This window comes from Octodon degus, unplaced genomic scaffold (assembly GCF_000260255.1).
Source record: "Octodon degus isolate 3935 unplaced genomic scaffold, OctDeg1.0 scaffold00065, whole genome shotgun sequence".
NCBI classification, from domain to species: Eukaryota; Metazoa; Chordata; class Mammalia; order Rodentia; family Octodontidae; genus Octodon; species Octodon degus.
In genome coordinates this window covers 2,026,358-2,053,688 of record NW_004524641.1, presented here as the reverse complement: position 1 = coordinate 2,053,688, position 27,331 = coordinate 2,026,358, and the positions used below count along the sequence as shown (strand labels likewise).

Sequence of the window (27,331 nt, the reverse complement as noted above, 5' to 3'; positions counted from 1 at the left end):
ATATCTGTATGTTTATGTATGAGGAAGATGAGGCAAAGATGAAACGATTTTAAGAACACAAGTTGCTAAATGGCGAGGAGAGACTGTACAGGTGGGAGGAAGGATCCATATTAAATTTCTATCCCCAGAAACTTAACAATTCCCTTTTCAGCGTGATTAAGCAGCCCTTTTTGAATACAATAACCGACACATTGCAGATGCAGAAAATGTTTTCCCAATTAAGTTACAGTGCTCAAGAAGGACGAAATAAGATAGTGCTTAGTACCGCCACATGCCACTGCCAGGTCTAACTGCGTTAAAAAGAGGAATGTGATCAGAAAAACGAAGACATCAGGAAAGCTTTCAAAAGTTCCAAAGCCCGGAAGCAGACTAAAATACTAATACTGAACACACCACGAGATGAGGGCCCTCGGCAAGAGGACTGTAATATATACAAACACCATGATGTGACCCTGAGTAAAGCATGCAATGCTGTGAGTCCCAAAAGGGGAATCTGGCCTTCTCCCTTTCTCAGCAGCTGTGACAGAGCCCCTAAGCCAGAACAAAACCCAGCTTTTCAAACCCCCGACCTGGGCTCTTCTGGGTTGAAGCTGCCAAGCGACAGCAGAAAGCTCTACACAGAAATCAGCACCACGCGGACATCCGGAGGATGCGGGGGCCTCCCCAACACGCTGCTGATGACAGCAGCAGCAGTAATCCCAGCAGCCACACAGTACTGGCGGAAGGGCCGGAGCCGCCTAAACCCGGCAGGGGGCGCTCCCTGCTGAGCAAGCTCAGGCCACACCGCGTGGGCCCCGGCGCGCTCCGGTCCAGGCTGCCCACCCGCCTCCCCACCCGGGCCCACACCTGCCACAAGGCCAGCAGCGCCGTCCTCCGCCTCCTTCGGGCCGCTGCCAGCCGAGCGCCTGCACCCTCGCGTGGAAACAGCCAGTCCTGTGGCTGGGCCTCCACCCCGGGTGCCTCCTCAAGCCTTCTCAAGCCCCGCCAAGCATGTGCTTCAGGGTGGGCGGCAGAGCAGAAGAGTGGCATCTGCCCAAGCTACTGATTGGCCCCCCACGTCCCGCGAGATCCCAACTCTCGCGGAGCCTGGGGGCTGGGGACCTACTGCGCAGCCCAGCCACTGGCAGAGTCTCCAGGAACAAGGTGCGTGGCCTTCCGGCCTTAAGGTCCTGAACCTGTCTTTTTTGTGTGTTCCGCCTTTATTTAAGCAGACAGTTTGAAAGTAGTAACGCCTTCTTTTAAGGGTGTCCCGAGAGGAGGCTGGCAAGAACGATCAGTGGTTTAAAGCTCCAGCTTAGGCAAGCTCCGGAACCGTGGTTTGATCCCTGGCACCACCTGCCACGCCAGCCCCGGCCACAAAAAAGAAGAAAAGATCGAAGAACATTTGGTGACAAGAATCAAGCCACAATAATAAAATGAGCACTCTCTCCAGTGGGCAAGGTCTTGTGCCAAGCAAGTTAGGAGTACAAACACAGAAACTCACTGCCCCAGTTCTCCATGAGTTAATCTAGGGGAGCAAGATGCAAAATACAGTAAACTAAATTATTACAAATGCATTACATAAAATGCTATAATGCAAAAACCCGATGGCAGAGCCTGAAGGTGCCCAAAGTGTAACAGAGCTGGGTGTTGTGTCACATGTATTATAACAGCACTCTGGGAGGCTGATGCAGGAAGATGGTAAGTTGAAGGCGAACCTGAGCAATCTAGTGATGCAAAAGGGCCTGGTATGTAGGTTAGTGATACCATGCTTGCCTGTGCTGTGTTTCAAATTCTCCAGTACCACCAAAGAAAAACAAAACACACACACAGAGGAATAGAAACTTGTGGTTATAAAATTACTTGAGTGAGAGGTGAGAGAGAAGGCTGTGGCAGAGAAAGAGAAATATTAAAATTATTTTCTAAAACAGGTTCCCCAGCTAAGATATTTGGAATTACAATAGTAAAAAGGTTGTAGTTTAACTGAGTAGGAGGTTTACCCTATATACTAGTTTTCTAGAGAAGTGCTGTCCATAGACCTTTCTGCTGTGATGGAAACATTCTGTTTATGTTTCTTTTTAAGTAGCTAATAGATTTTGAATGTCATAAATCAAGCCATTTGGAACTGGCTTTATATTATTTTTAATCACAATTAATTTAGAGTAATTAATTTTAATTTAAATAGAATCACCATGTGCTCTGCCCCTCTAGCTACACACTGAAAAGATTTATGTCATCAGTTTGAATCATAAGGACCCTGCCTCCTGAAAAAAAAAAAAAAAATCAGAGGCAAAATATTATTCTCAAACTCAAACAAAGGTATGCAAACTCAGGAAAGAAACTACAATTTCCTGACTGCCAATAATGTGCCAAGCTAAGTGCTTATGCATATTACTAATAAGCAATACCTTATAGATGTAACAAACTGAAGCTCTAGACCATATTCATTTAAAACAAGCTAAAAAAGAGCGTCAAACAAAGGTATGCAAACTCAGGAAAGAAACTACAATTTCCTGACTGCCTATAATGTGCCAAGCTAAGTGCTTATGCATATTACTAATAACCAATACCTTATAGATGTAACAAACTGAAGCTCTAGACCATATGCATTTAAAACAAGCTAAAAGGGCTGGTGAGATGGCTCAGTGGTCTAAAGCGCCTACTTAGAACAAGCTTAAGCTAAGCAAAGCACAGGTACCGCGGTTCAATCCCCCAGCACCACATGCCAGCCAGCCCTGCCCCTGGGGGGCTGAGCTGGCCACACACACACACACACACACACACACACAAAATAAATAAATAAATAAATAAATAAAAATTTAAAAAAATAAAATAAAACAAGCTAAAAAAAGGGCGTTCTGCCTAAGCCAACTAAAGCGCCTGCTTAGGCAGAACGCAGCAGCCGGGGTTTGATCCCTGGGCTGCTGTGCCGGCCCCACCCCCAGGCCACGGGTAATCCCAGTTCTTAGGAGGCTGAAACCAGGAGAATCACTATGAGTCTGATCTACGTAGTGAGACCCTGTAGACCCTTTAGACCCTGTACTAAATACAATAAATAAATAAACAAGCTAAAAGTTACTGATTGATCACCAACAAGTAACACCGGTCAAATCCACAGTAAATTTTCTAATGGAGCAAAGCACTTTAATTAAATGTAATGTATGAAGACTAGTATTACTAACCAAGCATCATTGTACTCACATTTAGTTAGAGAATTTAGAAGGCATTAACAGAAGATTGCTCGCTTCTTTTTGCATTTCAAAAAATTAGTCATAATATCCCTCTATAGCAGGTAGAGAATTGAATTCAGGGTCTCATAAGTATTAGGAAAGTACTGAGCTGGAGTGATGGATCAGTAGAATAAGCATTTGCCTGGCAATCACAAGGACTTGAGTTCAATCCCCAGTTCCACCAAAAAAAAAAAAAAAAATACAGGAAGTACTCTACCACTGAACTACATCCTCAGGTTCTTGGCTTTCATTTTTAAAAACCAAATACATAAGCTTTGAAGAAGGAAAAATGTCAAACAACCTCTTACTTTATATACAATAAATCTGTTGATCTTTCAGTCCTAGCAGTTGAACCCAGGTCTTCCTTCTTCTTGAGCTACCTCCTTGCTCTTTCTTTTTCTTCCTGTGAGAGAGGATTTCACTACAAAACTGCCTGGGAAATATTCCTGCTGCAGTTTCCTAGAGTACTGGAGTACACCAACAAGCCTGGCTAGAATACATATTTTAAAACCTTGAAAAAATTTATCCTGCTAGTGCCCAATACATGTTTTCTCTAATTTATTCTAATAGTCGTTTTTTTCAACCTCAGCCTCTCAGACACATCAAATATTCCAATCTGTGTAATTCATTTTCAAAATAAGTCAATTCTGTCATTATTGAGTGATGAAATGCTCTGAAGTTGACTGTAATGACACTTGTAAACTCTGTGGACATTCCAAAAATAACTGATAGGTGCTCACTTCGGCCGCACATATACTAAAAAAAAATACCTGATAGAACACTTCAAAAGGTGAAGTGGGAATTATTATGACTTGGGAATTATATCTCAAATACCTGTTGAAAATAAATAAGTGCTATGAAGAACATGTACTCATTGTATATTAGTAATTTATAACTAAATTTCTTATTTTTCTTGAATATGTGGGATTTCATGGCTTGCTTATGAAGAAACTTGGCTTCCCTTGCATCCTCTCCCCCTTTCTTTTTGAGAAAAACTAGCTTCTCTGAATATCAGCCTAAAACTTTTCAGGACACACATCAGTAGTCTTATTTTACAAGGAATAGACAGCTTAGTCAGAGCAGTGTAAGCACTGTATAAACTTTCCACTAGATGGCACTGGTGTGGAAATAGCTCAGAAACTGCACTAATTCATATCAATGAAATTACCACAGTGTTATTTCTTTTTCTTTATCTTGATTAGATAAGAGAAGTGAAAGTTCAAACAAGATACTTCCTCGCCTTACTAAGCTCTGCAATAAACAGCAGCTCCATGATATAGCTATGGCACAGAGAAATGATGACAATCTCATTATTGCTAAATCCAGGATAACCACCCAGAAGTCTTGCATCTAAGTTACCACCAAGCAACTATTCCTTATGGGGGGGGGGCACCATAGTTGGATGGAACAATTAAATTAATTTCTTTCATGCCACTGCACATAGTATTTCATTTGATTCCTAAATTAAGCAGCTCCATCTGATCCTAATTATAGAAGACTAAACTATTAGCTACGTGATAAAGAGATTGACTATTTTAACACTTTCTCCCTTAGATATAACATAGTGCCCAACACATAGTGAATAGTTGACTAGGTCCAATCTTGGACTCTCTGTTCTTGTAGAGTCCAGTTTGAGCAGGAGTTCTACTAACTCAGCTAAATGACAGTCCTCGCTCTTGGATTCTGATCCCCACTAACATTTTATTACTGTGAGCTATCTGTTAAGCAGATCTAGCAAGAATCCTTCTTAAGGGAATGGGGAGGTAGCTCAGTGGTATAAGTACCTGCACAAGGTCCTGAATTTGATCCTTGGTACCAAAAAAAAAAAAATTTTTTTAATCCTTCTTAGCCCTGATGTTGAGTAGTTGTCCATCCACTGATTCTCCTCCTGATCTTGATTATATATCCCCTTATTGAACTCCGATTTGCCTTATGGAAGTCAGATGGAAACCGTCTCTCAATACAGCCCCATTTCAAGACCCTATTGTACTGGTGCCAGTTCATAACACCAAGACCCTCCTTGGCCCAAGCAACTTGAATAAAGTCGGCTATCTTTCACAAGTGCTATTGTAAAATTTTGGGGAAGAATCCCTGGGTTTGGCATCACAGCGAGGCAAAGCCATCGCTTGGAAAGCCTTGTTTTCAGTCCAGCTGCTCTGACCTGAGAGAACAAGCATGGTACATACATGGTGATGCTAACTTCGAGCAGGGAGACCCGGTCTCGGGGCGGGTCCCCCGCTACGCCAGGGGGCGCTGCAGGCTGTTCCCGGAAGCCCGCACTCCTGGGGCGGGACCCGCCCGACGCCTGACTCTACGGTTTTCCGGAAACTGAGCGGCGGACCGGCGAGGAGGCGGAGACCGGGGCCGAGGCTGCGAGGGCGGCGAGGGCTGGGTCCCGGCGCCCGCGCCGAGGTGCGGCACGATGGAAGAGGCCGGCAGCTCTGCGGGCGGCGGCGTCAGTGGCTTCCGCCCGGGCGTGGACAGCCTGGACGAGCCGCCCAACAGCCGCATCTTCCTGGTCATCAGCAAGTACACGCCCGAGGCGGTGCTGCGGGAGCGCTTCTCCCGCTTCGGCGAGATCCAGGACATCTGGGTGGTGCGGGACAAGCACACCAAGGAGTCCAAGGGCATCGCCTTCATCAAGTTCGCGCGCAGCTCGCAGGCCTGCAGGGCGATGGAGGAGATGCACGGACAGTGCCTGGAGCCCAACAACACCAAGCCCATCAAGGTGCGGACGCGGGGCGCGGGGCGGCAGGGTGGGGGTCAGGGCGGACGCCGCGCACCGGCGGGGTGCGGGGAGGGTCCCCGCGCCGGCTCCTCCGGGCCCGCCTGGGGCAGCGCTCATCGTGACACGCTGTCGTTCCCAGCAACTCCTGAGTCCACAGCCCGCTCACTCCGCCTGCCGTGAGGGACTCTGTGCCTGTCCGTCTCTGCACATGCCCTCCCCGTTGTGCTATTTTTAAATTATTCAAATCAGCTGTAACCCTGCAAATGTGAGTGGCATATACTTGGTCGTTGACCCTATGTTAGTTACTGCTACTTTTCTTTGAAAGCAGGGCAAAGTAACAGCCCCAAGAGGTGCCAAATCATTGTAATGATAGTGTAATGATAGTGCCAAATCATTGTAATGAAAGTTTCTTTGCCTACTCTTAGCTTAGTCTAGTGGTGTTTATATTAAATTTCTATACTTAGTTTTATGTTAAATTAAGATAGTGGCACATGCAGGAAGAATCGTTTTCAGGGTTATTTCTCGTGGTCTAACCTGTTAGCACAATGCCTGGCACAAAGTAAGGCATCAGTAGCCAAGGTTTTTCTGTAGTAGTAGATTGCAAATAATAGTTTTAGTAGCTTTTGGATCAAATAAGGACCCAACCCTGAGAATCTAGAATCTAGCTATTGATTACATTATACCCTTCACCTACACTGTAGTAGTTGCTGCATATGTTGAAAGTTTCTGTAAAAAATTTACCCTCAGTTTTCTCTAATTCTCGCATGTGCACGCTCTCACTCTTTCTCTCATTTACTCAAAATTCAGAAGAGTATTAATGAGGATTTGTAAATGAAAGACTCTATTTCTCTCTGGAAGTCTTGCCTATACCTCCATCGACAAAAGAAAAACAACCAGATAATTTTGTTACTGTCTACCACAACCCAGTAGACAGTAACAAAAACTTGGCAATCCCATGTGTGGGTGTGACCAACAGTAGAGCTTCAAAATACATGAAGTATTACTGATAGAGATAAAAGAAGAAAGATAAATTTATAACCAACTCCCCCATCCTCTGAAATGACTCAGAACGGCCATCAATGTAATTAATTGTAGGACCACATCCTATACTATATCAGAGATTGACAGACTTTTTCAATAAAGGATCCTATGGTGAATATTTTATAGATTGGAGACAACAGACTCTGTCATATCCTGTTTTTATTACTGCCAACAACCCTTTCAAAATGTAAAATCAATTTTTATAGATTATACCAAAAACAGAGCTATAGTTTGCCAAGTCCTGCACTACACTGATAATTTTCATCTCTTTCCAGTTAAGGACCTTGATGGAATGGGTTTTTATACTTTTGAGTATAACAGGACTTCATAGCCCATATAGGTAACTGAAAAAAGCTCCAAATTGAAAACCCACTTCCCTACAAGAAAAATTAAATTCCCAACCCTGTCCGTTTATGAAAATTTATTGTCCAAGAGGATAAAACTGTGTGAGGAAAAAATCTTCCATTGGGAAGTTATTCTTCTGTTCTACATGGATGGCTCTTTATCAATGATTTGACACATTTCAGTCCTCTAAAGTTTGGAGATTGGTGATCTGATAACATCTTTACCTGAGGCTTCTATTTCTCCTCTAGCTCCTCTTAATGCTTCCCTCTTTTATGTTTTCCTACTTAACATTCATTATACCATTGCATCTAGTAGAGTAATTTTCTGCTGGTCCATTTCTGTGGTTTTCGACACTACAGTGCTTGGCATACAGTACAGATTATGGAAGGAGAAATGGTTGTTTTCTTGCAAAAATAATGACCTTTTTCTTTTTTTTTTTTTTTTTTGTATTTTAGGAAAGGGTCTACAGGATTTCACTACATCGATCAGACTTGTAGTGATCTGCCTGTGTTCAGCCTCCCAAGAGCTGGGATTACAGGTGTGTGCCGCCACACCCAGTCTCACTTGCCATCTCTGCTTGCCAGGGATTGAACCCTGGCCTCTGCATCTGCCTAAGCAGGTGCTTTAATCCACTGAGCTATTTGGCCGGCTCTATGACCTTTTCTTATGGTTTTAATACTCTCTTTTCTCAACACTTAATAAAATCCCATATGGCTTTCTTGTTTGACTGATTTTTGGTTTTCTCAGACAGGGTCTCACTAAATAGTCCAAACTCCAAACTGGCCTTGAACTGAGTATATAGCTTAGTGTGGCCTGGAACTCACAGTAATCCTCCTGCCTCAGTATCCCAAATATTGAGGATTACAGCCATGTGTCAACACACCCCACCCCATATCCCACAAGACTTTTAACATCCAGTATCCTTTTGAGTTGCTGCTTCCTAATTTGTTAACATATACTGCCACCCTTTAAAGGCAGTGTGTACCTGTACACACAAAACCTCAATGTGTAAGGTGATTTAATTAATCATGTTATATTCAGGTAATAAATAAAAACCTAGCCTTTAAACTTACTACACTTATAGCTGAAAAACAAGTTTATAATCTTAGTCCCATATTTTAACATTCCTTTGGCATGTTGTATAAAGCCAAGAAAAATTTAGAAATTAGATAAAAGCAATTCTACTAAGCAAATTAAATTCAGAGCACTCTAGTATCAGTGTTTCACTAAAAGTCAATTGCCAAGATTAGAAAAATCAGCCTGTGCCTTTTCCTGTTCATCTATGAAATCATTTGGATAGTCACTAAGATGAATGAATATGGCTGTGATTTGTTTCTAAAAATTATTAGTAAAAAACCATCTAGACTTAAACCCAGGTGTATCAATAATTACATTAATTACAAATGAAATAAACAGTAATTAAATGGAAGAGATTTTTTTTTAACTTTTTTTTTTTTTTTTTTTTTTTTGGTGGAACCAGGGATTGAACTCAGGCCCTTGCACTTGCCAGGCAAGTGCTTATTCTACTGAGCTATCTTCCCGGCCCCTGGAACAGATTATAAGACAGGCTTAAAACAAAAAAACAGTACCCAAGGAAATAACTGCAAGAGCTTTAAATACAAAGGTACTGAGTGGTTGAAAATAAAACTACAAAAGTTGGCATGGTATTAGAAAAATGGATTTCCACATATGGGATTTTACCAGATAGGGTGATTTCATAAGAATGAGCATCAGTTATAAGCTGTCTAATGAATCTCATGTGTATGCACCCAGTAAGAACTTACTAACATGTGAAACACAATTGACATTACTAAAGAGAAAAAGATGAGGGTCAGCCACATGGTGCACACCTGTAATGAGAAGGCTGAGGTGGGAGGAAGAAGGACAAGGTCAGGGATATCTCGAGCAACTTAACAAAACCCTGTCTCAAAACATACACAACAAAAAATAAAACAGATAAATTCATAATCAGACTTTTATATTCTTCTCTTAGTATCTGATAGAATAAGTAAAAATAAAGACAAGTGTTTTAATAGCTATGAAATATATAATAAACATCTATTGAACTGTCAACAATTGCAAGGTACACATTCTTTTTAAGTAGTACTGACTTGCTTTTGCCAATCAAAAGTGGAAAAACAAGTATTCAGAAAGAAAAGCAAAGATTGGTATGTAACAGTCATTACAATGAAGATTACTTTTGAGAAACAAAGGTTTTCATAAGGTCCTTTCACTTTGTGTTGTAAGCTAATTTAAATTCCATACATATAATTATTATGAATCTTTAAGGAGTAGGAAAACAACTGGCATTATTTGGAGGTCTCGTGTGTTTCTTAGGTATTCATTGCTCAGTCCAGATCATCTGGAAGTCACCGAGATGTTGAAGATGAAGAGCTTACAAGAATCTTTGTTATGATACCAAAGTCCTACACAGAAGAAGATCTACGGGAAAAATTTAAGGTATGTGTGTTTCCTAATCACCTAGCATTTGTGGTGACTCAGTTCTTAAAGATTGTTGTACAGTTACTGGAAATTGGAAATAGTATTGGGTGACCTCCTGCCAAACAGTATCATGAAAAGGTAGATGCAGAAAATGCAAAGCTCAGCGAGTTTGAAGTAAGATCATACAATTAGTTGCTGGTAGACCTAAGATTTAAACACAGAGTCTGGATCCTGCTTTTGATCTTAATAATTTTAAAGCATTTTTTTAATCACTTCTACCTATTTGCTGCTTATATAAAGATGAGTTGGCCAGGCCTGATTATGCAAGCCAGTATTATTTAATATTAATTGTGGACCTATGGCATGTTGACAGTTTACATAGAGAAAAACTTTTGTGGTGTTCTCTTTTAGAAAGGTTTATCATTTGATAAGTTTTTGTCCTAAACTTGGGCCTCTGCAGGAAATATATTGAAGGAAACAACTTTACCTCTGAATATAGATAATAGTAAATGGAATTTGAAGATAATCTTACATGTTTTTAGCCATTTACATTTATATACAGTGGTAAACTTCTACAAAAATTAAGTGTTTAAGTTGTTTTCAGTTATACTTTTTAAATTTTTTTCTATTTATGCTACTGGTGCTATGGATCAGGTGGGTGTGAAGCAAGAAAGAAAAAAAATAAGCAGAAAAAAGTGATTTTCAAACTTCCCTATTCTACCCCAAGTGAAATTTGAATAGAATATCTCAAAAATAACTTGTCAAAAAATATGTTCCATACTTATCATAAGAAAAATGTTTTTTTTCTATATTTATAACTTTTTATTTTCTGAGTAACAACTAAGACTTTATGTATAGTAATTAAGTTACTGAGTACAGAAGAATTTATTAAAATAAACAATACCAAAAATTTTTATCGAGATTTTTTCCAACATTACAAATATATATCAGTACATATTTCTCAAATAGATGATTCGTATTTTGAGTGTTTAGAGTTATACTTGGACTTGTTCTCCTCCAAAAGAGTACACGCTCACTTATGCTCCTGTTAGAAGACAGTTAAAGTTATTCTTAATATCTGTTGACTGTTTAGTAAAACCAGGTTTCAATCTAGAAAGCCCAGTTCTAGAGCCTCTGCTCCTGACTACAACTAAGAATTTGAAGCTACCCAGACCATATGCAAGTCTGTTCACTGTGAATTACCTCCTCTATGACCAATGCAAATTATTTGATGTCTGTAAAGTTCAGCTTCCTTCACTATGAAATAAGCAGTTAAAAAATATCTTGTATCCTGGAAGCCTTTCTTTCATTGCAAGCAAGAAGCATGTGTACATTAGTCAGCTCTCCCATAACTAGACAAAAATACAGGATACCCACATCCAAAAGGAGATCTTTAATTTGACTCATGTATTAAGAGGATTTAGTCTATGGTCAGCTGGCTCTGAGACAGAAACATCATGGTGGGAGGATGTGGTAAAGCAGAGCTACTTAGTTCATGGTGGCCAGGAACCAGAACAAGGAAACAGGCCCAGGAAGCAAAGGGTGAGGGACTAGACATTGACACACACACAGATACACACACACAGATGCTGCCAGATCATACCTTCGTAACACACCCAGACATACCCAGAAGTGTGCTCCACTAATGCCCCAGGTGAGTCCCAAAGCTAATCAAGATGATGTACATCCTAACCACTGTATCACACCCCTTGATAACATTTTAAAGCCATACCTAATCTCTAGATAGAAACATCAGCAACTTTATAATTTTGCCTAAACTAATACAACTATAGTATGTACAAATAGAAACATAACAGTTTCTTCCCAAAAGTCAATAATTCCTCTATTTTTCAAAAGTTGAAGTCAAACTCTCTTCTGAGATTCAAGGCAAACTCTTAAATTGAGAACCAGTATGAAAATAACAAACAAGTTACATAATCCTACCTGTTCACTATTTTTCAAAAGTGAAGGTCAAACTCTTCTGAGACTCAAGGCAAACAAATTGAAAATCTCTGTGAAAACAACAAATTATATATAATCTGTACTGTTCAATAGCATAGGGAAAACATTTCCATTACAAAAAGCAGGAAGGGAGAACAAAAAAAGAATCAAACCAAATCAAGACTCAGTTCCACCAGGACATACATTATTCCTTGTAGCGCCATAGCAGTGGGCATGTGGTAGTAAAATGTGGGTTACAGAAGGCATGGGCAGTCCCATCCCTATGGGTTGCCAGTTGAAGCCCACAAGCCTCTTTCACTGGTTTAACTCATAATCTGCAGCTTTCCTTGGCAGACATTCCACGTTCCTGGCACCTTCAACTTGCTGACTTCTCTTCTGTATCTTCAGTTTTGTTCCTACAGATTTATACACTGCCCTTGCAGAGGCTCCTTGCCTGGCCTTGCAAGCCTTCCTTTAAAATCTGGGGGGAAGCCTCTTTGACCCCACAACTCTTCATTCTGCATGCCAGTAAAATCAGCATCATGGTGATGCTACCAAGCTCGGATGCCAGTGGCAGCAGTAGCCACTCTTCTTAGACCATGGCTGTAGCAGTCTCTTGAGAGGCTGGATGATTGAGAATAACGAAAAAAAAAATCTTACAATTCAAATTTTCGAGGAGTTCCTTCTTGAGCAGGGGAACCAGAGCAGGGGAGCAGTGGCAGTGCAGAAGAGGCAAGGGGCTAGACAGAGACCTCCCAGGGCCATGCTTTCATGATGCACTGAGGCACCAAGAAATGTGAGCTTCCAATGCCCCAGGTGGATCCCAAAACCAATCAAGTTCACACTCCACCCCAGTGGCCACAAGGCATGAATAATCATACACTTAAAGTTAGTTCTGAAATGATCTCTTCAGTTACTAAGTTTGAGTCCCCTAAGATCATGTCTTTTAACTCTTATAGGTGTATGGAGATATCGAGTATTGCAGCATTATTAAGAATAAAGTCACTGGAGAAAGTAAAGGTTTGGGTTACGTACGATATTTAAAACCATCACAAGCTGCCCAAGCAATAGAAAACTGTGATCGAAGTAAGAATGTTAATGACTTCTTTAAAATTACAACTATTCTAAATAACTGAATATAACATTGGGTTTTGCTAACATATCTAGTAATTAAATCTTAAGAGTGGATGTTTAATTATGCATAATTGAAAGATGAAAAATATTTTGGGGTAATGATTAAGCATTTACAGAAGCACTGCTGTGAAGAGACATCTGGGCAACTACATTAATGTAGCATATGCAGTGCATACGTACATATACATTTATATGTATATGTATATATATCAGAATTTAAGGTATTGAAATTCGATTTACTCTTTCAGTTTTTAATACTATACCATATTTATTCACTTTTTAATCTAAATTCTTAAGTAGAATTAACTTTACTAATAAATACATACAGAAAGCATAGGATTGCTAAGGTTTCCTAATCTAGATAGTAATTATAGAGTTGAATTTTAGCTAAGAATTATGGCAGTTGAATCTTCTACTGTAACTAATATAAATAATAAAGGCTAAGCATTTTACAGATATTATGAAAAATATTTTTTTCATCATACTACTAACTGCATTGACTTTTAGAAATAGCTGTTTGTAGAATTATGAAAATTCATACAGGAAAAAATTATTAATAGAATTCTTAGGTACCCTGAAGGTCCACACCAAAATTTCATTATAGATCCTTCTAAATTTCCCATTCAGCCAGCCTTCGTTGAGTACCTATGCTACAGTTATTAATATGTTAAACATTTTAGAAATAGAAAATATGGCAATCCTGGCACTTAAAGATTTTATATCCACATTGGGAAATGAGACTTAATAGGTAAAAAAAATAACTGACTAATAGAATAATTTTTAAATGCTGTTCAAAAATAAGAAATATGTGTTGTCTTGCCATCATTCCAGATATTTACTATAGTAATAGGCATTAGTAAACATTTCTTGAAATCTCTTTCAAAGTAAATTCTGTTTAGAGTAGACTCAGTATTTGCTCAGTGCGAGAAGGATTGAGGAGCGCAGAGAGCTGACCAGGGCTTAGCAGCAGGTGCAGAGTGAGCTGGGAACGCATTCCGAAGAGCGGGGACTTGGTCTGGTGTGCAGTGCACAGGGAGGAGGTGAGAGCAGTCAGGTGAGCAGGGGCAGAGCCAGGAGTGAACTTGTCTTGCTCTTCCTGTCAGGGAGACACTCGCATAAGCACAGAACTCTTGCTGAGCGATCGACAGAGTCAGCTAAGTACATTGGAGCCACATTGGATGCTTATGCAGAGTTCCTACTTAGACCACATTAGAATTCTCTAAATAGTAAAGCTTAGCTGGATGTGGTGGCACATTCCTGTAATCTTTGCACTCCAGGAGGCTGGGACAGGAGGGCCACAAGTTTGAGTCCAGCTTAATTTATGTAACTTAGCCACTTACTAAGACATTGTCTGAAAATCAAAAAAAAAAGGGCTGGAGATATAGCTCATACTGCAAATAATAATTGCTAATAAGTAAAGCTTATAGAGCAGTTGAACTAACACAGTGTTGAGGAGAGATTTCCATGGAAGGAATTCAAACCAACCAGTTTTATCTTCTTTGGAACCACAGTATGATACGAAAGCTTAAATATCACCCATGTGTAAGTATTTTGTTTAGAGTTCAGAGAGTGCTCCTCCCCACCTTTTGTGTCTCATGTATAGTTAAGAACTCTCCATCCAGAAACAGTGAGACCCTTACAGGGCGATTGTTACTAATTGAAGAGATTCTAAACTGAAAACAGAGAAGGTAGTGTAAAGAATCATGTATTCTAAGTGTAAAGGAAGGATCTTGGTAGCACCTGAAATGTGACGAAGCCAGACAGGACTTTGGTGTGAGCTCGGGTCGTGAATGATGCCATGTGCAGGTGAGCTGCAGCTTCCTCGCCTACACTGACCCACAGGTGGGGATTCTTGCTGCGGGATGCGTTATTCGCCACATCGCTCAGAAAGCCAAGAAGTGAGTCTGGTGGAGGTGGCCGGGTGGACAAGGGCTTTGTACAGTTGGACAGTGAAGCTAAGACGTGGACCAGCTACCATGTATATTTACAAGTATATTAAATTTGCAAAGAAACTTGGTATTCATGGATTCTCTTTTTCAGGTTTTAGAGCAATCTTGGCTGAACCAAAAAACAAACCACCTGAATCCTCAGAACAGGATTATTACAGTAATATGAGGCAGGAGGCTTTGGGCCATGAACCTAGAGTAAATATGTTTCCATTTGGTAAGTAGACTAGTTTGACTTCAGTAGTAGATCTGCTATATGCATTCTAAATTGATTGTTCTTTAACTATTTCATTATCATTAATCTATGAATCTCATTGTGAATAAAAATCTTAAAGGTAGTTTTTTCCCTAAAAAGTTGACCCTACTTTTAAAGGTCAACTAAGCTCAAGAGTTTAAGTTCCTTCTTCCTTAATAGTTATTTTGTTTAACTTATTTCCCATTAGTTTTCTCTGATTATTTGAGGATTATCTAATTAAATTATGTCAATGCCACTGTTGGAGTGGACATTTGCATTTATCCAGGTAACCAAAAATTAGAGAAAATATACACACGTATCCCTTCAGTATGAACCCTAAAAAATATTTTGTCTCAAAACTGGCTGGTTTAAGGTTAGGAGTATAGAAAAGAATGACAAAAGTAGAAGCTAGAGGAAGGGGAAAGTGAGTGATGACAGCAAGTCTTTAAATGTTATTTGCTATAAAATTCTTGGTATGTTTTCCAGTTTTACATACTGAACTTTCTCCTAGCCAGTCAGACTTGGCGTTTCTCTAACAGGGAGAGTTGCGTGCTTGCTTCTCATTGGTCACTTCTAGACTGTTGGTGCTAAAAGGGTAATACAAAAGGCAGTGCCTTTGTTCACTGCAATGGACTTTTATTTTCTAGTGCATAAGTTGTTACATAACTTTTTGAATATCAAAACTTAAGGCTTTCCTTATTTTTTTTTAAATACTGTTGGAGATCAACAATCAGAATTCCCAAATTTTGACAAGAATGATAGCAGAGGCCAGGAATCTATCTCCAAACGCCTATCAGTTGTATCAAGAGTTCCTTTCACTGAGGAGCAGCTCTTCAGCATTTTTGATATAGTACCAGGATTGGAGTATTGTGAAGTTCAACGAGATCCCTATTCAAATTACGGTAAAATACTGTCTATGTTGTTTTTAAATATATTACATTTTGTTAAGAGGTCTTCTCCAATGTGTTTTTTTATGTCAGATACTGTGTCTGACAGGAGTTTCATGTTTTCTTTCTATTTCAGATTTTAAAATCTATTGCTATCTTAATGAGCAAACACCCTGGGAATGTATTTCCTTTGTACAGAGTTACTCATTTAAAAATATAAATATATAGAAATATATATTTTAACTCTTGCAAAATAAAGCATTCTTTGTTTCAAGTAGCAAAAGGAGATACCTCATGCAGAATTTGTATTTGTAATCTTTTGATTAATATAAGGCGATTTTGCTTGCTTGTGAAGAGCTAGAAATGAAGAGCGGTATGAAGACATCATACTTGGCATTCTTCCAGGACAACAGGTGCACCTGATGGAGTCCTTTCGGAAGGTCATGAGTGTTGAGGGGAAGCAGGGAGATGAGTCCGGCTTGGGGCTGGCGGCCCTGAAGCACCTCCCCCTTCAGAGGGGCACCCCACATCCCCATGTTGCCCTGCTAGCGCTTGTCTTCTAGCGCAGCTCCTTCTGAGCCTCTTGTGCGCTCTCTCCAGCCTGAGCCTAGTCTTACCCTGTCTGAAGCTCCTAGGCCCATATGTTGTGTTTCCTGACATATTTGTTGTTATGTTTATTTATGTGTAATTCTGTTTTATGCCCCCCATGAAATCGCCTTTATCAAGTATATTGAAATGTATTTACTGTACTTGTTATATGATTAGGTATGTCTGATGAGTGTTGCAAGAATAGTGATGCTCCGGGATGTTCAGTCTGTTTCAGTCAGGTTTACATGGTCATTTGATTTCTGTGTTTTAATTTCATAAAATATTGGATGCTTGAGTTTAGACAGAAAGATCAAATTATAGGTATTTCCCCAACATATATTGTATTTTAAATATATCTAAAAACCTTTTTCTTGTGTCACAGGCTCCTGGGCTCTCCAGTACGAAATTGTTTCTCCCTTCAGTATCAACTTTTTAAATTGAAATCTGTCCCTTTAGCTGAAACCTTGCCCAAGGGATGGGAACTAGGTGACTTTTGTTCTGAGACCTTCTGCTCTTTACCTTTTGTTTTTTGTACATACACGTTTTCCTTCCATGACTGCACCTAGTGCAAATATATTCTTTCCTTATAGTACTTCTCATTTCATTTCCTACCCAGTATGTTACACTTAAAGTTTAAAATTTAAAAACCAGTTTCAAAACCTACAAATGTGAATTTGTAGTTACATTAATATTATATAAGAAAAGCCAATGTATAAAACTTAAAAGGATTATACAGAACACATGTTAAAACTCCATTTTCCTATGAATAGCATACTTATATTTTTTCCAAAATGTGACCTATGCTTTACTTTCTAGGAATGCTGCTGAACCACACATGTATGACTAAACTTTATTATCTGAAACTGTTGATTCTGGATTACTAGATATGTGAATCAAGTTGTTTCACCATTGAGATACATTATAAATCTGTTTTTGCGTTCCTTTTTCATGTCGTGTGTTCTCTATTTTAGGTCATGGAGTGGTTCAGTATTTTAATGTAGCATCGGCTATTTATGCAAAGTACAAGTTACATGGATTTCAGTACCCTCCTGGGAATCGGATAGGTGTTTCCTTCATTGATGATGGAAATAATGCGACAGAGTAAGTACCATTCCGGGGATGTGGTTATGACTTGAAAACAGTGACTCCCAGGAAAGTCACACAAAGCAAGTTACTGTTGGAACTGAGTATTCCCAGCTCACTGTACATGATCAGTTTTTGTCTCCAGTCTCCTTAGAAAAATGGCCACACAGATGGTAGCCGCACAGCTTGCCTCAGTGGTGTGGAATAACCCAAACCAGCAGCAATTTCTGGTAAGTAGGGAAAAATTCCACCCCTGATGCAGCCAGGAGAATCAAAGATAAATATGACCTTTGTTTATTCCCTACTAAGTAAGAAAATTTTCAGAGTGGTCCTGGAGGAACACGTAGGGGCCAACACTGTACATATCTGTAGCTATCTGTTATTCTTCTCTGATTGCTGGGACAAATACCCGACAGTGAAAATGAAGGAAGGGGCCAGAGAGATGGCTCAGTGGAACAAGCACTTCTCTGGCAAGTGCAAAGGCTTGAGCTTAATTCCCGGTTCCACCAAAAAAAAAAATGAAGGAAGGAAGGGTTTATTTAGCTCACAGTTACTGAAGGTTTCAGTCCATACTCAGCTGGCTCCAAGGCAGAGTGGCATGTGGCAGAGAACAACCTTTCAGGTGGCGGCAAATAGCAAAGAGCAAAGGGAGTGGCAGCAGCTCAAACAGCTAGCTAGCCTCTTTCCCCTCCTTATACTGTAATGCAAATTATGTGCCCCAGGAGGTGCAGCATCCACACCCACAACAATCAGAAACTCTGGAAGCCACCTGTGACTGCATGAGCCTTTGGGGGTACACCTGTACATAAACCATAACAGTAGCTATGACTAAAAATCTCTGAGATGCAGTTTCTCTTTCTCTAACATTATACCTCACTCTTCAGCAATTCGGAGGAAGTTCTGGATCCCAGCTGCCTCAAATCCAGACAGATGTTATACTTCCGTCATGCAAGAAGAAAGCTGATCCAGAAACTCCTGTGAAAGAAAGACTCTTTATTGTGTTTAATCCTCATCCTTTACCTCTAGATGTATTAGAGGATATATTCTGGTAAGGTTTCAGTTCTACAGTGTGAGATTTTTATAGTATAATTTATTTAAACTAACAATTTAGCTTTCTTACCACCTTGAAACGTATTCTATCCAATACCTACTGGGTAGAGAAGATTTGTTCTTTAGTTTTTTTAATGACCTATTTAAATCCTCTTTTTCATTTCTATTTTGTCTCTTGAAAGAAGATATATCCATCCTGTCTGTCCACTAGAATTTTTTCACATATCTTTTTTTATTTTATTTTTTAAATGTATTTGGTACAGGGTCTCAGTATGCAGCTCATACTCCTAGTGGTCCTTCTGTTTTTAGCCTCCCCAGTGCTGGGATTGCAGGCATGTGCCACCACACCCAGTCTTTGTGGCCAGCTCAGCATGCCTGGGGGCAGGACCAGTGCAGCCTGTGGTGCCTAGGATCAAATCCTGGTCTCTGCACTTGCCTAAGCAGGTGTTTACTCCCCTGAGCTATCTCCCCAGCCTTATACTCCTATCTTAACACTTTCTTGTTGGTCATTTTTTTTCTGTTTTCATTGGAAGAATATTAATGAATTAAGAAGGTAGATAGGAAGCATCTACACAAAACATCAGGCATTTATTTAATTGATTCATTTGTTATATTTTCCTAAATTGCCTCTCTGTGCCAGGCAGGCCGTAAGTTCTCAAGAGACCATGTAAACAACACACGCTATTCCTTTGACAAGACAGCATGATCCCTGACCTTCTAGACCTGCTGTCACCTAGGACATGGACAAACAGGACATTGCAGCTTGTGCTGAAACTGGGGCTGCACTAAGGAATATATGCAGGACCCAGAGAAAAGGAAAGGCAGCCTGGGAGAGAGGCTGAGGGAGTGTGAAGGTGAAGAGGCCGAGACCCTGCTGAGAGCTGGCTCTGCAGTTTGTCCTCACCCTGGAGGCGATGGGGAGCCTCTGAGGGGATGTTTAGGGGGAGACAGCACAGCTTGTCTCAGATCACGCAGAAGACAGGGTAGAGGATGGGGAGAAGCGACATGCTGGAGGCCAGAGGCCCAGGGCACGGATGGCTCTGCTCTGAATGGGGAAAGAGACCTGCACGAGAGTGGAGGAGACCAGCCGAGGGGGGAGACGCCGAGGGGAAGGCTGGCAGGAGATGGCCGTGGGTGTCGGAGCAGTGGCAGATGCGTGCAGAGCGGACCCCACCCCACGTGGGGAGCCGAGCGGCCATGTTGATCTGTTCGGATTGATGTGTTCCCCTTTGTTTCAGTCGTTTTGGTAACCTGATCGAAGTCTACCTCGTGTCCGGAAAAAACGTGGGCTATGCCAAGTTTGCAGACAGAGTGAGCGCCAACGACGCCATCTCCACTTTGCATGGGAAGATTCTGAACGGGGTGAGACTTAAAGTGATGCTGGCGGATTCCCCGCGGGAGGAGTCTAACAAAAGGCAGAGAACGTACTGATTCTCGGGTAAGTACTTTTCCACACGTCGGTGGCGTAATGTGGGGAGAGCAGTGTGCCGTGGAGAGTACTTAGTTGTGGGCTTTTCGGAAAGCACTAGTTAAAAGCACTTGAGCCTAAAACTGCTGATACACCCAAAATTTCCAAAACATATTTAAAATGTAAAGTATTTAAACTTAAAAATAGTTTTGACATTGAATAGAAGATAAAATCAGGTCTCAATTTAGGAAATTTATTATTATGAATATCTTAGATTGAAAGAATTGAACATTTTACTGTGTGTTTACTGAATAAACTTTAAAATTAAAATACTTGTATGGATTTTTAATGTGAAAAACTGATGTCTTGAGTAATGAGTTGAAATAATTTTTAACAATTTTTATAGGAATGTTTTGACTTCTAATAAAATGCCCAATAAGCAATATCAAATAGTGTTTTCTGTTGTTGACCTCAGTATTGGTGTTTTTCTGGATTTATGTTTATGAGTTTGTGAATTAAAATTATACATTCAAAAAATACTCTTCTGTGCATATATGTATTTTTTAAAAATTCTAACCATTTACCCAAATCTCTCGTTTATTATACTGACATATACAGCCATATTATTACCTTTTCCTACTTGTTTTCAACTGAGTTTCTTTTTCTATGACAGACTATGTTTTTGTAGTTTCGGATAACATTCTTTAAAGTTAGATTGTTTTCAATTGGATAAATCAATTTTGAGTTTCAGGGAAAGCTGGGTTTCCTAATTTGACACATCCGCCTCCTAAGTCTTTTGCAGTTCAGATGAATCCAGTTTGAAGTGTCTCACTTACAACCATTTCTTTTTTCGGTTAAGCATTGTTTCCGATTAGGTGCTAGCAAGTATCAGAATGAGTCATCTTGGGCCATGCCTAGAAGGACCCTTCTCTCCTACAGCAAGTCAGCATCAGTTCCTCTTTCAGAGAAGGCATTTGGGAATTCAAAATGCCCACTTGGTGCCCATGGTGATAACTATGTTTTTAAAATATTTTATTTCATGACCAAAATCTTTTTTCATTGTACCATATGGTGTTAGCAGTTTAATCCTAGAAATACTTGTCAGTGAAAAAAAAAAATAACTTTTTCTTATTGATTAATAAAATATTGAGACATGCTATCTTACATGCCCTTCAAAAGGGCTGGGGATATAGCTCAGTGGCACAGCTCTGCCTGGTAAATATGCCCTTCTGTCTAGATATGCTATCCTCTAAATCACCTTGCAAAAATTGTTTATTCCTTTCTATGAATGTTTTGATGTTTAAGCATTCTTATTTCTGTTGAAGACTTCGTCCTGAAAAAAGACATTAACTCCAAGTATATTCATTAGTTTCATGGTGGGGCTTTTCCTAATGATTTTTTATATTTTAATTAGAATATTGGACTTAAAATGAGATCCGGATTTAAATTAGAGCTCCAATAGCTCTCTGTCTTTCCAAGCCAAGGTGCTTTATAGTTGTTGAGAGATAGTAAGCCAGCAAAATTTCTTTTTTTCTTCTTTTTTTTTTTTTTTTTTTTTGTATTTTAGTACAGGATCTACAGGGTCTCACTATGTAGATCAAACTCATAGTGATCTGCCTGTGTTCAGCCTCCCAAGAGCTGGGATTACAGGCGCGCACCACCATGCCCAGTCTCAATCAGGGTCGGGGCTGGTAAGGCACATCAGGGATTGAACCCCGGCCACTGCAAAAGTTTCTTACAAATTTTAAAAATATAAAATTTTTAAATGCTTTGTAAGTATAGGCTAAAGCCCTTGTATTTATAACTTCAGTGAAACTTTTGAGATCTGACGTATGACATCACATCCAAAATAATAACAATCAAATCAGAAAGAATTATGTTTAATGGTATGAGACATGCAAGTGATGTACATTCATCCATTTCCCTACATTAAAAGAATTACATATTCACCAAAATGACTAATCAGGTAGATATTAACCTACTTTTTTTTTCCTTTTATTCTTATTCAGAGCAAGAAAAGAGTAGGGTCTGACTAGTTGAGGTGGTTATTTGGGAAGGACATAATTAGCTCTAATTTTAATGTCTTCTAATTGTAACATGGCTTGTTCATTTAATTTTGCTGCGTATCTTTTACCTACTGAGGGCATCATAATGAGATCGTCTTCCTTTTGTAGTGTGTCAAATAAATAACGTATTGCCTACTGATTCTCCCAACAACTCAGGGGGCCAAAGCAAGAGGTTTGCTTGAGCCTAAGCATCCAGGCCAGCCTGGGTGATGTGGTGAGACCTTGACTCTAAATAATAAACTTATTTGAAGGTTTGCCAAAAGAACATGATAGACTTTCCCAAATTTAACATGATTTTGAGTAGTTTTTTGTTTTGAGATGGGTTCCTATGTGCCAAAGAAAAGACGTAAGTTATCCCAGAGCATTTGCTTTTTTATTAATTCACAGCATTTTCTCTCCAGCAATTCAGTACCTGCTTGCATCATTCTTCAGAGTAAGTTTGGTTTTGCTTATTTGGAAGCAGCTATGATTAAACAGACCACATTAGTTTTATTGAAATAAAGGAATTCTTAACATTTTAGGAGTACGATATATACTCTATATAACAGCTATTTCAGGTGATGATTTTTATACTTGTGTTGTGTTCTTTCTACAGAAGAAAGACTAAATAATGACATAATCCTCAGCTGACTGACTGAAAATGTGACTGGACGCTCTCCCTGTGGACAGCTGACAGCTTTTTTTTTTCATATTCCTGATAGTCTGTCTGCACACCATTGTTTTATTGGGAAATCAGGGGTGGCTGACATGTATTATAAGATCCATACCTTAATGCTAAAACTAATATTACAGTTGTTGTTAGGATCATATGTTGTTAAGTGTGAGAGAAATGAAGTCTCTTAGAGAAACAGAAACTATGTTGTTATGTACAGCAGAAATAAAGTTTTCTTTGCTTAAATAAATTATGACTTTGATCAGTCCTCATAATTGATCTAAAACTGGATTCACTACAGTTTTCACCCACTAGGCCTTACCTTTTTCGTGTGCCACACTGGAGAAGCTAGATCTCTCACTCTCTCACATGGTAGCTAGTATATGTGTTTCAGCTCTCCCAAGTTTTTTTGTTGGATTTCGGGGATGCTAGTGGCTGCATGTAAGGTCAGGCTGCCACTCTCAGCAGAGATGTGTCACTGGAGTGCCTGGGCTAAGTTTCTTTGAGTTCTTCATACAAGTTTAAGAGACCTATAAAATACCTCTTGACTATAAAATACTTATTTGCTGTTTTAGTAGAAACATCCTGCCTTGTGTTCTTGCCCAGTGGCATAGAAATGAACAGTGTTTATTTTGGCTTCTGTGTACATGTCTTTCTAAACCGCTCATCTGGCCTTTATTCACTTACAGTTAATCTCTAGAACTTTTTTGGGTGGAAGGGTACTGGAATTGAACTCAGGACCTTAAGTTTGCCAGGCGAGCACTTATGCTGCTGAGCTATCTCCCAGCCCTAAAACCTTACTTTTAAAAGGTAGAATGTTGTGTTTTTCTTAAAATGAGGAAATTATAGAACCTAAAGAATAGGGTTTGGTGAACTAGTGCTTATGTCTTCACTTTTCAGTGAAGTCATGTTTACTTTTCAGATGTACTTTGGATATAAAAGACTTACAAATATTAACATTGTGGAAATGACAGGTGTTAAAACTTTAAACATGGGGCCATGGAGATAGCTCAGTAGAGTAAGTGCTTGCCTGGCAAGCACAAGGGCCTGAGTTTAATCCCTGGTTCCCCAAAAAAAAAAAAAAAAAGGATTAAAAAAAACCTTTATACATAATAAAGATTTATTGCAGATTTATTTTAAAAATTAAAAATGAGCCATACACAAAAATAAAAGACTGTGAATGTAGTCTTTCACTGTGAATGCCCTGGATTCAAACATAGTGCTGCAAAAATAATTTAAAAAGTAAACAAGGGCTAGCCAAATAGCACAGTGGATTAAAGCAACTACAAGCAGGCACAGGGGCTGGGGGTTTGATCCCCGGGCCTGCCATACTGGCCCCGCTCCCAGGGTGCGCTGAGACAGCGATTGAGACTGGGCGCGGTTGGCACAAGCCTGTAATCCCAGCTCTTGGGAGGCTGTAAACAGGCAGATCACTATGAGTCCCGTCTAGTGAGAAAATTTCATGGTCAGTTAAAAAATGATATATGTTCATTTTACTCTAGATACAAGTTAATTAAAATGTAAGGAAATTATTATGGTAAAATTTTAGCTTTCCCTAAATTTTGCTTCATAGTATATTATTTGGATCCTACTTGGGATTTCTTTTTTTTTGGGGGGAGGTGGGCAGAACTGGGGATTGAACTCAGGCCCTTGCGCTTGCCAGGAAAGCGCTTATTCCACTGAGCCATCTCCCAGGCCTCACCTACTTAGTATTAATGAACCCATAAAAGTACAAACAAACTGTGTTTACCACTAGGTGGTCATCAGTGTTGGCAGCCAGGAATGGAAACGCAGCGCTCCACCGCTGTTCAAGGCACTGAGCCCGATCATGAGCTCTTATTCCTTCAGCAGTCGTTCTTAACCTTTGGGGTCCTGGAAAGCAGTTTGACTTTCTGAAATATAGGTACACTGAACCTGCATGTTTAGAGTGGAGTTTTCAACAAGCTCCCTCAGTGATTCTGGTCAACCATGATTAGCAATCAGTTTGTAATGTATTGGCCTGAAGAGATTCTAGATGTTGGACTTTAGAATGAAGTAACTGCTTTTTGTTCCATTTGATATCCATAAATATGAATTGCATTAAAAACTGAAAGACACAAGCCAGCTCAAAATAGTGGGCTATCTTTTTGATGTTAGTATATTTTGACTTTTTTTTTTTATGTTTAGTACAGGGTCTACGAGGTCTCACTATGTAGGTAGGTCGGACTCATAGTGATCCTCCTGTTTACAGCCTCCCAAAGTGCGTGCCGCCATGTCTCATCTCAGTCGCCATCTCAGTGTGCCCTGGCAGCGGGGCCGGACAGCATGTGGGGGATGGAACTCCAGCCACTGCATCTGCCTAAGCAGGCACTTTAGTCCGCTGAGCTATCTGGCCAGCCCTTGCTATTTTGTTTGTTTGTTTTGGTTTTATTTCATTTTTTTCTGAAAAGCTTTATTCCAGAGGGGCTCAGTCCTTCTTGGCAGCTGCCTTCCTCATGGTGGCCAGCATGTTGCTCAGCTCCTCACATTTCCTCTTGGCGTGGATGTGCGTCCCCACCCTTTTCTTGATGAACTTGAGGGCACATTTGTCCTTGGAAACCTTTCTTTTTTTTTAATTAATTTTTTTGTACTTACGACAGGGTGTACGGGGTCTCACTACTAGATCGGACTCATAGTGGTCCTCTTGTTTACAGCCTCCCAACTGCTGGGATTACAGGCGCATGCCACCACACCATCTCAATGGCTGTCTCAGGACACCCCAGGGGTGGGGTCAGCATGGCAGGCTTGGCGATCGAGCCCCTGGCCCCTGTGCCTGCTTGTAGGCGCTTTAATCCACTAAGCTATCTGGTGGGCCCTTGTCCTTGGAAACGTTGAGCAGCTCCATGGCTTGCTGCTCGTAGGGGGTGAAGCCACATCCCTCCCGGATCATGTCCCATGTGAACTTGGTGTGTTTGGTGAGGTGTCCATATTGGCAGCTGTGCCTTGGTTTGTTCACATTCTTAGTCACCTTGTGGCTCTTGTTGAGGCCCACGGCCATGGGATAGTGTAGGGCCGTGGCTGCTATTCTTCAGTGGTTGCTGTGTTGGAACAGGCCATGATATTTTTAAAGAACAGCAATTATTTGCTTTATGTCATTTAAAGCTTCTATTTACCATTTTAAGTGAGTTATGTAAATAAATTATCTTTAAAATTGAATCCCTAAAGAATGTAGGTACATATTCTTCAATGACAAAGATATAGGAGAAAGGTACATTTATCAATAGCACAAAAACCCAAATAAAATAATCAAAAGGGTACAGAAGTATATCCGTGCATGCAATTGTCCTTATAATCATAAAGTGAATCATTTTATGAAATGCTTTTTGTATACCCAAAAGTTGTTAGTTTATACATGCATTTTTAGTTCTCAATAAATTAATAAATACATAAAACTAAAAATGAAGACAAAAACAATATTTAAATAATTTCTTCACCTTGTTATAGACTCATGCAAGTATAATTTCTCCTCTACATGAACATTAAGGTCTCAACCTATTTCTGCCAAAGATTGTAATTTTTGCATGAAATTTGTATGTGTTACCTAGAAACATTGAAGGATCAAGAATTTGAAGAGAAAAATTATTTTGTTCCATGGCTATAGGTATTCTAAAATGGAATGCTAGACATTTAAGGGTTAAAGTCTTCAGCAGTAATTTTTCTGCTTGATTCAAGTAAAGAGGAAGAACTTAAAGGTCATCCATGTTAGATGTGAAGTTCTACTTTAATACATGAATTCTAATAAATGGATTGCATTATTTCCTTTTCTAGAGACAGTAACTCAAGAGCACGTGGATCCTGGGATTGGAAGGTATGGTATTACTAGAAAGTCACATGAAATACTTAGTTAAAATGTGAAATTGCAGCTCATGTATTACAGTCATCATGCTTGGATCATGATGCATTGAGCTACATTTTCTCCAGAGGGCAGGTCTCACTATGCTTTGGGAAATGTATAGGTTCTACTAAAAACTTGAGTAATTATCCCAAAACAATAACGTTCTCTTACTGTCGTATATGAATTGAAGCCAGTGTATGCATATCAAGGACCAGATGAGCACATACTTAGAGCAGAAGGAAAGTGGTCTATCCACCTTCTTTGTCCTGAGAACTTTGAATTTCTCCCAGGAAGTCCCTACACTCTCCTACCCTAGATATTGGACCTCCTAGGATTTCCTCAGGGAAATTTTATGAGCACCTTGCAGCTATTATGTTACATCAGTAAAAGATCTGAAAGCAGTCCTGCATTCTGCCCAATGGGTAAATAGGACATTTGGGCAGTATGTTATCTAAGAAGGCCAATAAGGGATATTGGTTTCTTTCCTTGGCAAAGAACAAGTGAAACATTTTAGTTTGGCAATTAGTACTACTTTAAAAATCTTTTAAAACACTATTGGTCCATATTAGTCATTAAGGAAATGCAAATTAAAACTACACTAAGGCTGGGGAGATAGCTAGGCGGTCTAAGGGCCAAGTTTGATTCCTGGTACCATGCCATGCTGGCCCGGGAACCCCAGGCACATGCCATGCAGGCCTCCAAAACGGCATGGGATGGCACATG

General features: G+C 39.9%; 1 protein-coding gene across 6 annotated transcripts in view; it reads left to right on the top strand.

Moving 5' to 3' along the window:
• Positions 1-5,539: 5,539 nt before the first annotated feature.
• LOC101576777 (RNA-binding protein 45) overlaps positions 5,540-27,331 on the top strand; it is a 24,738-nt gene continuing 2,946 nt past the window's right edge. For 2 of the 6 annotated variants that reach the window (XR_002821789.1, XM_023719183.1), the window contains exons 1-10: positions 5,540-5,937; positions 9,661-9,783; positions 12,666-12,792; positions 14,881-15,003; positions 15,738-15,923; positions 17,468-17,597; positions 17,725-17,809; positions 18,461-18,627; positions 19,868-20,067; positions 26,542-26,581. Coding sequence is in view for 5 of the 6 variants with exons in the window: in XM_023719183.1 (XP_023574951.1) it covers positions 5,632-5,937; positions 9,661-9,783; positions 12,666-12,792; positions 14,881-15,003; positions 15,738-15,923; positions 17,468-17,597; positions 17,725-17,809; positions 18,461-18,627; positions 19,868-20,060 (1,440 nt within the window). In the remaining variant the exon portion in view is untranslated. Of the gene's footprint in view, positions 5,938-9,660; positions 9,784-12,665; positions 12,793-14,880; positions 15,004-15,737; positions 15,924-17,467; positions 17,598-17,724; positions 17,810-18,460; positions 18,628-19,867; positions 20,068-26,541; positions 26,582-27,331 lie in introns of those variants that run through there. The other 4 variants (XM_012515494.2, XM_023719186.1, XM_023719185.1 and 1 more) reach the window with 4 other exon arrangements.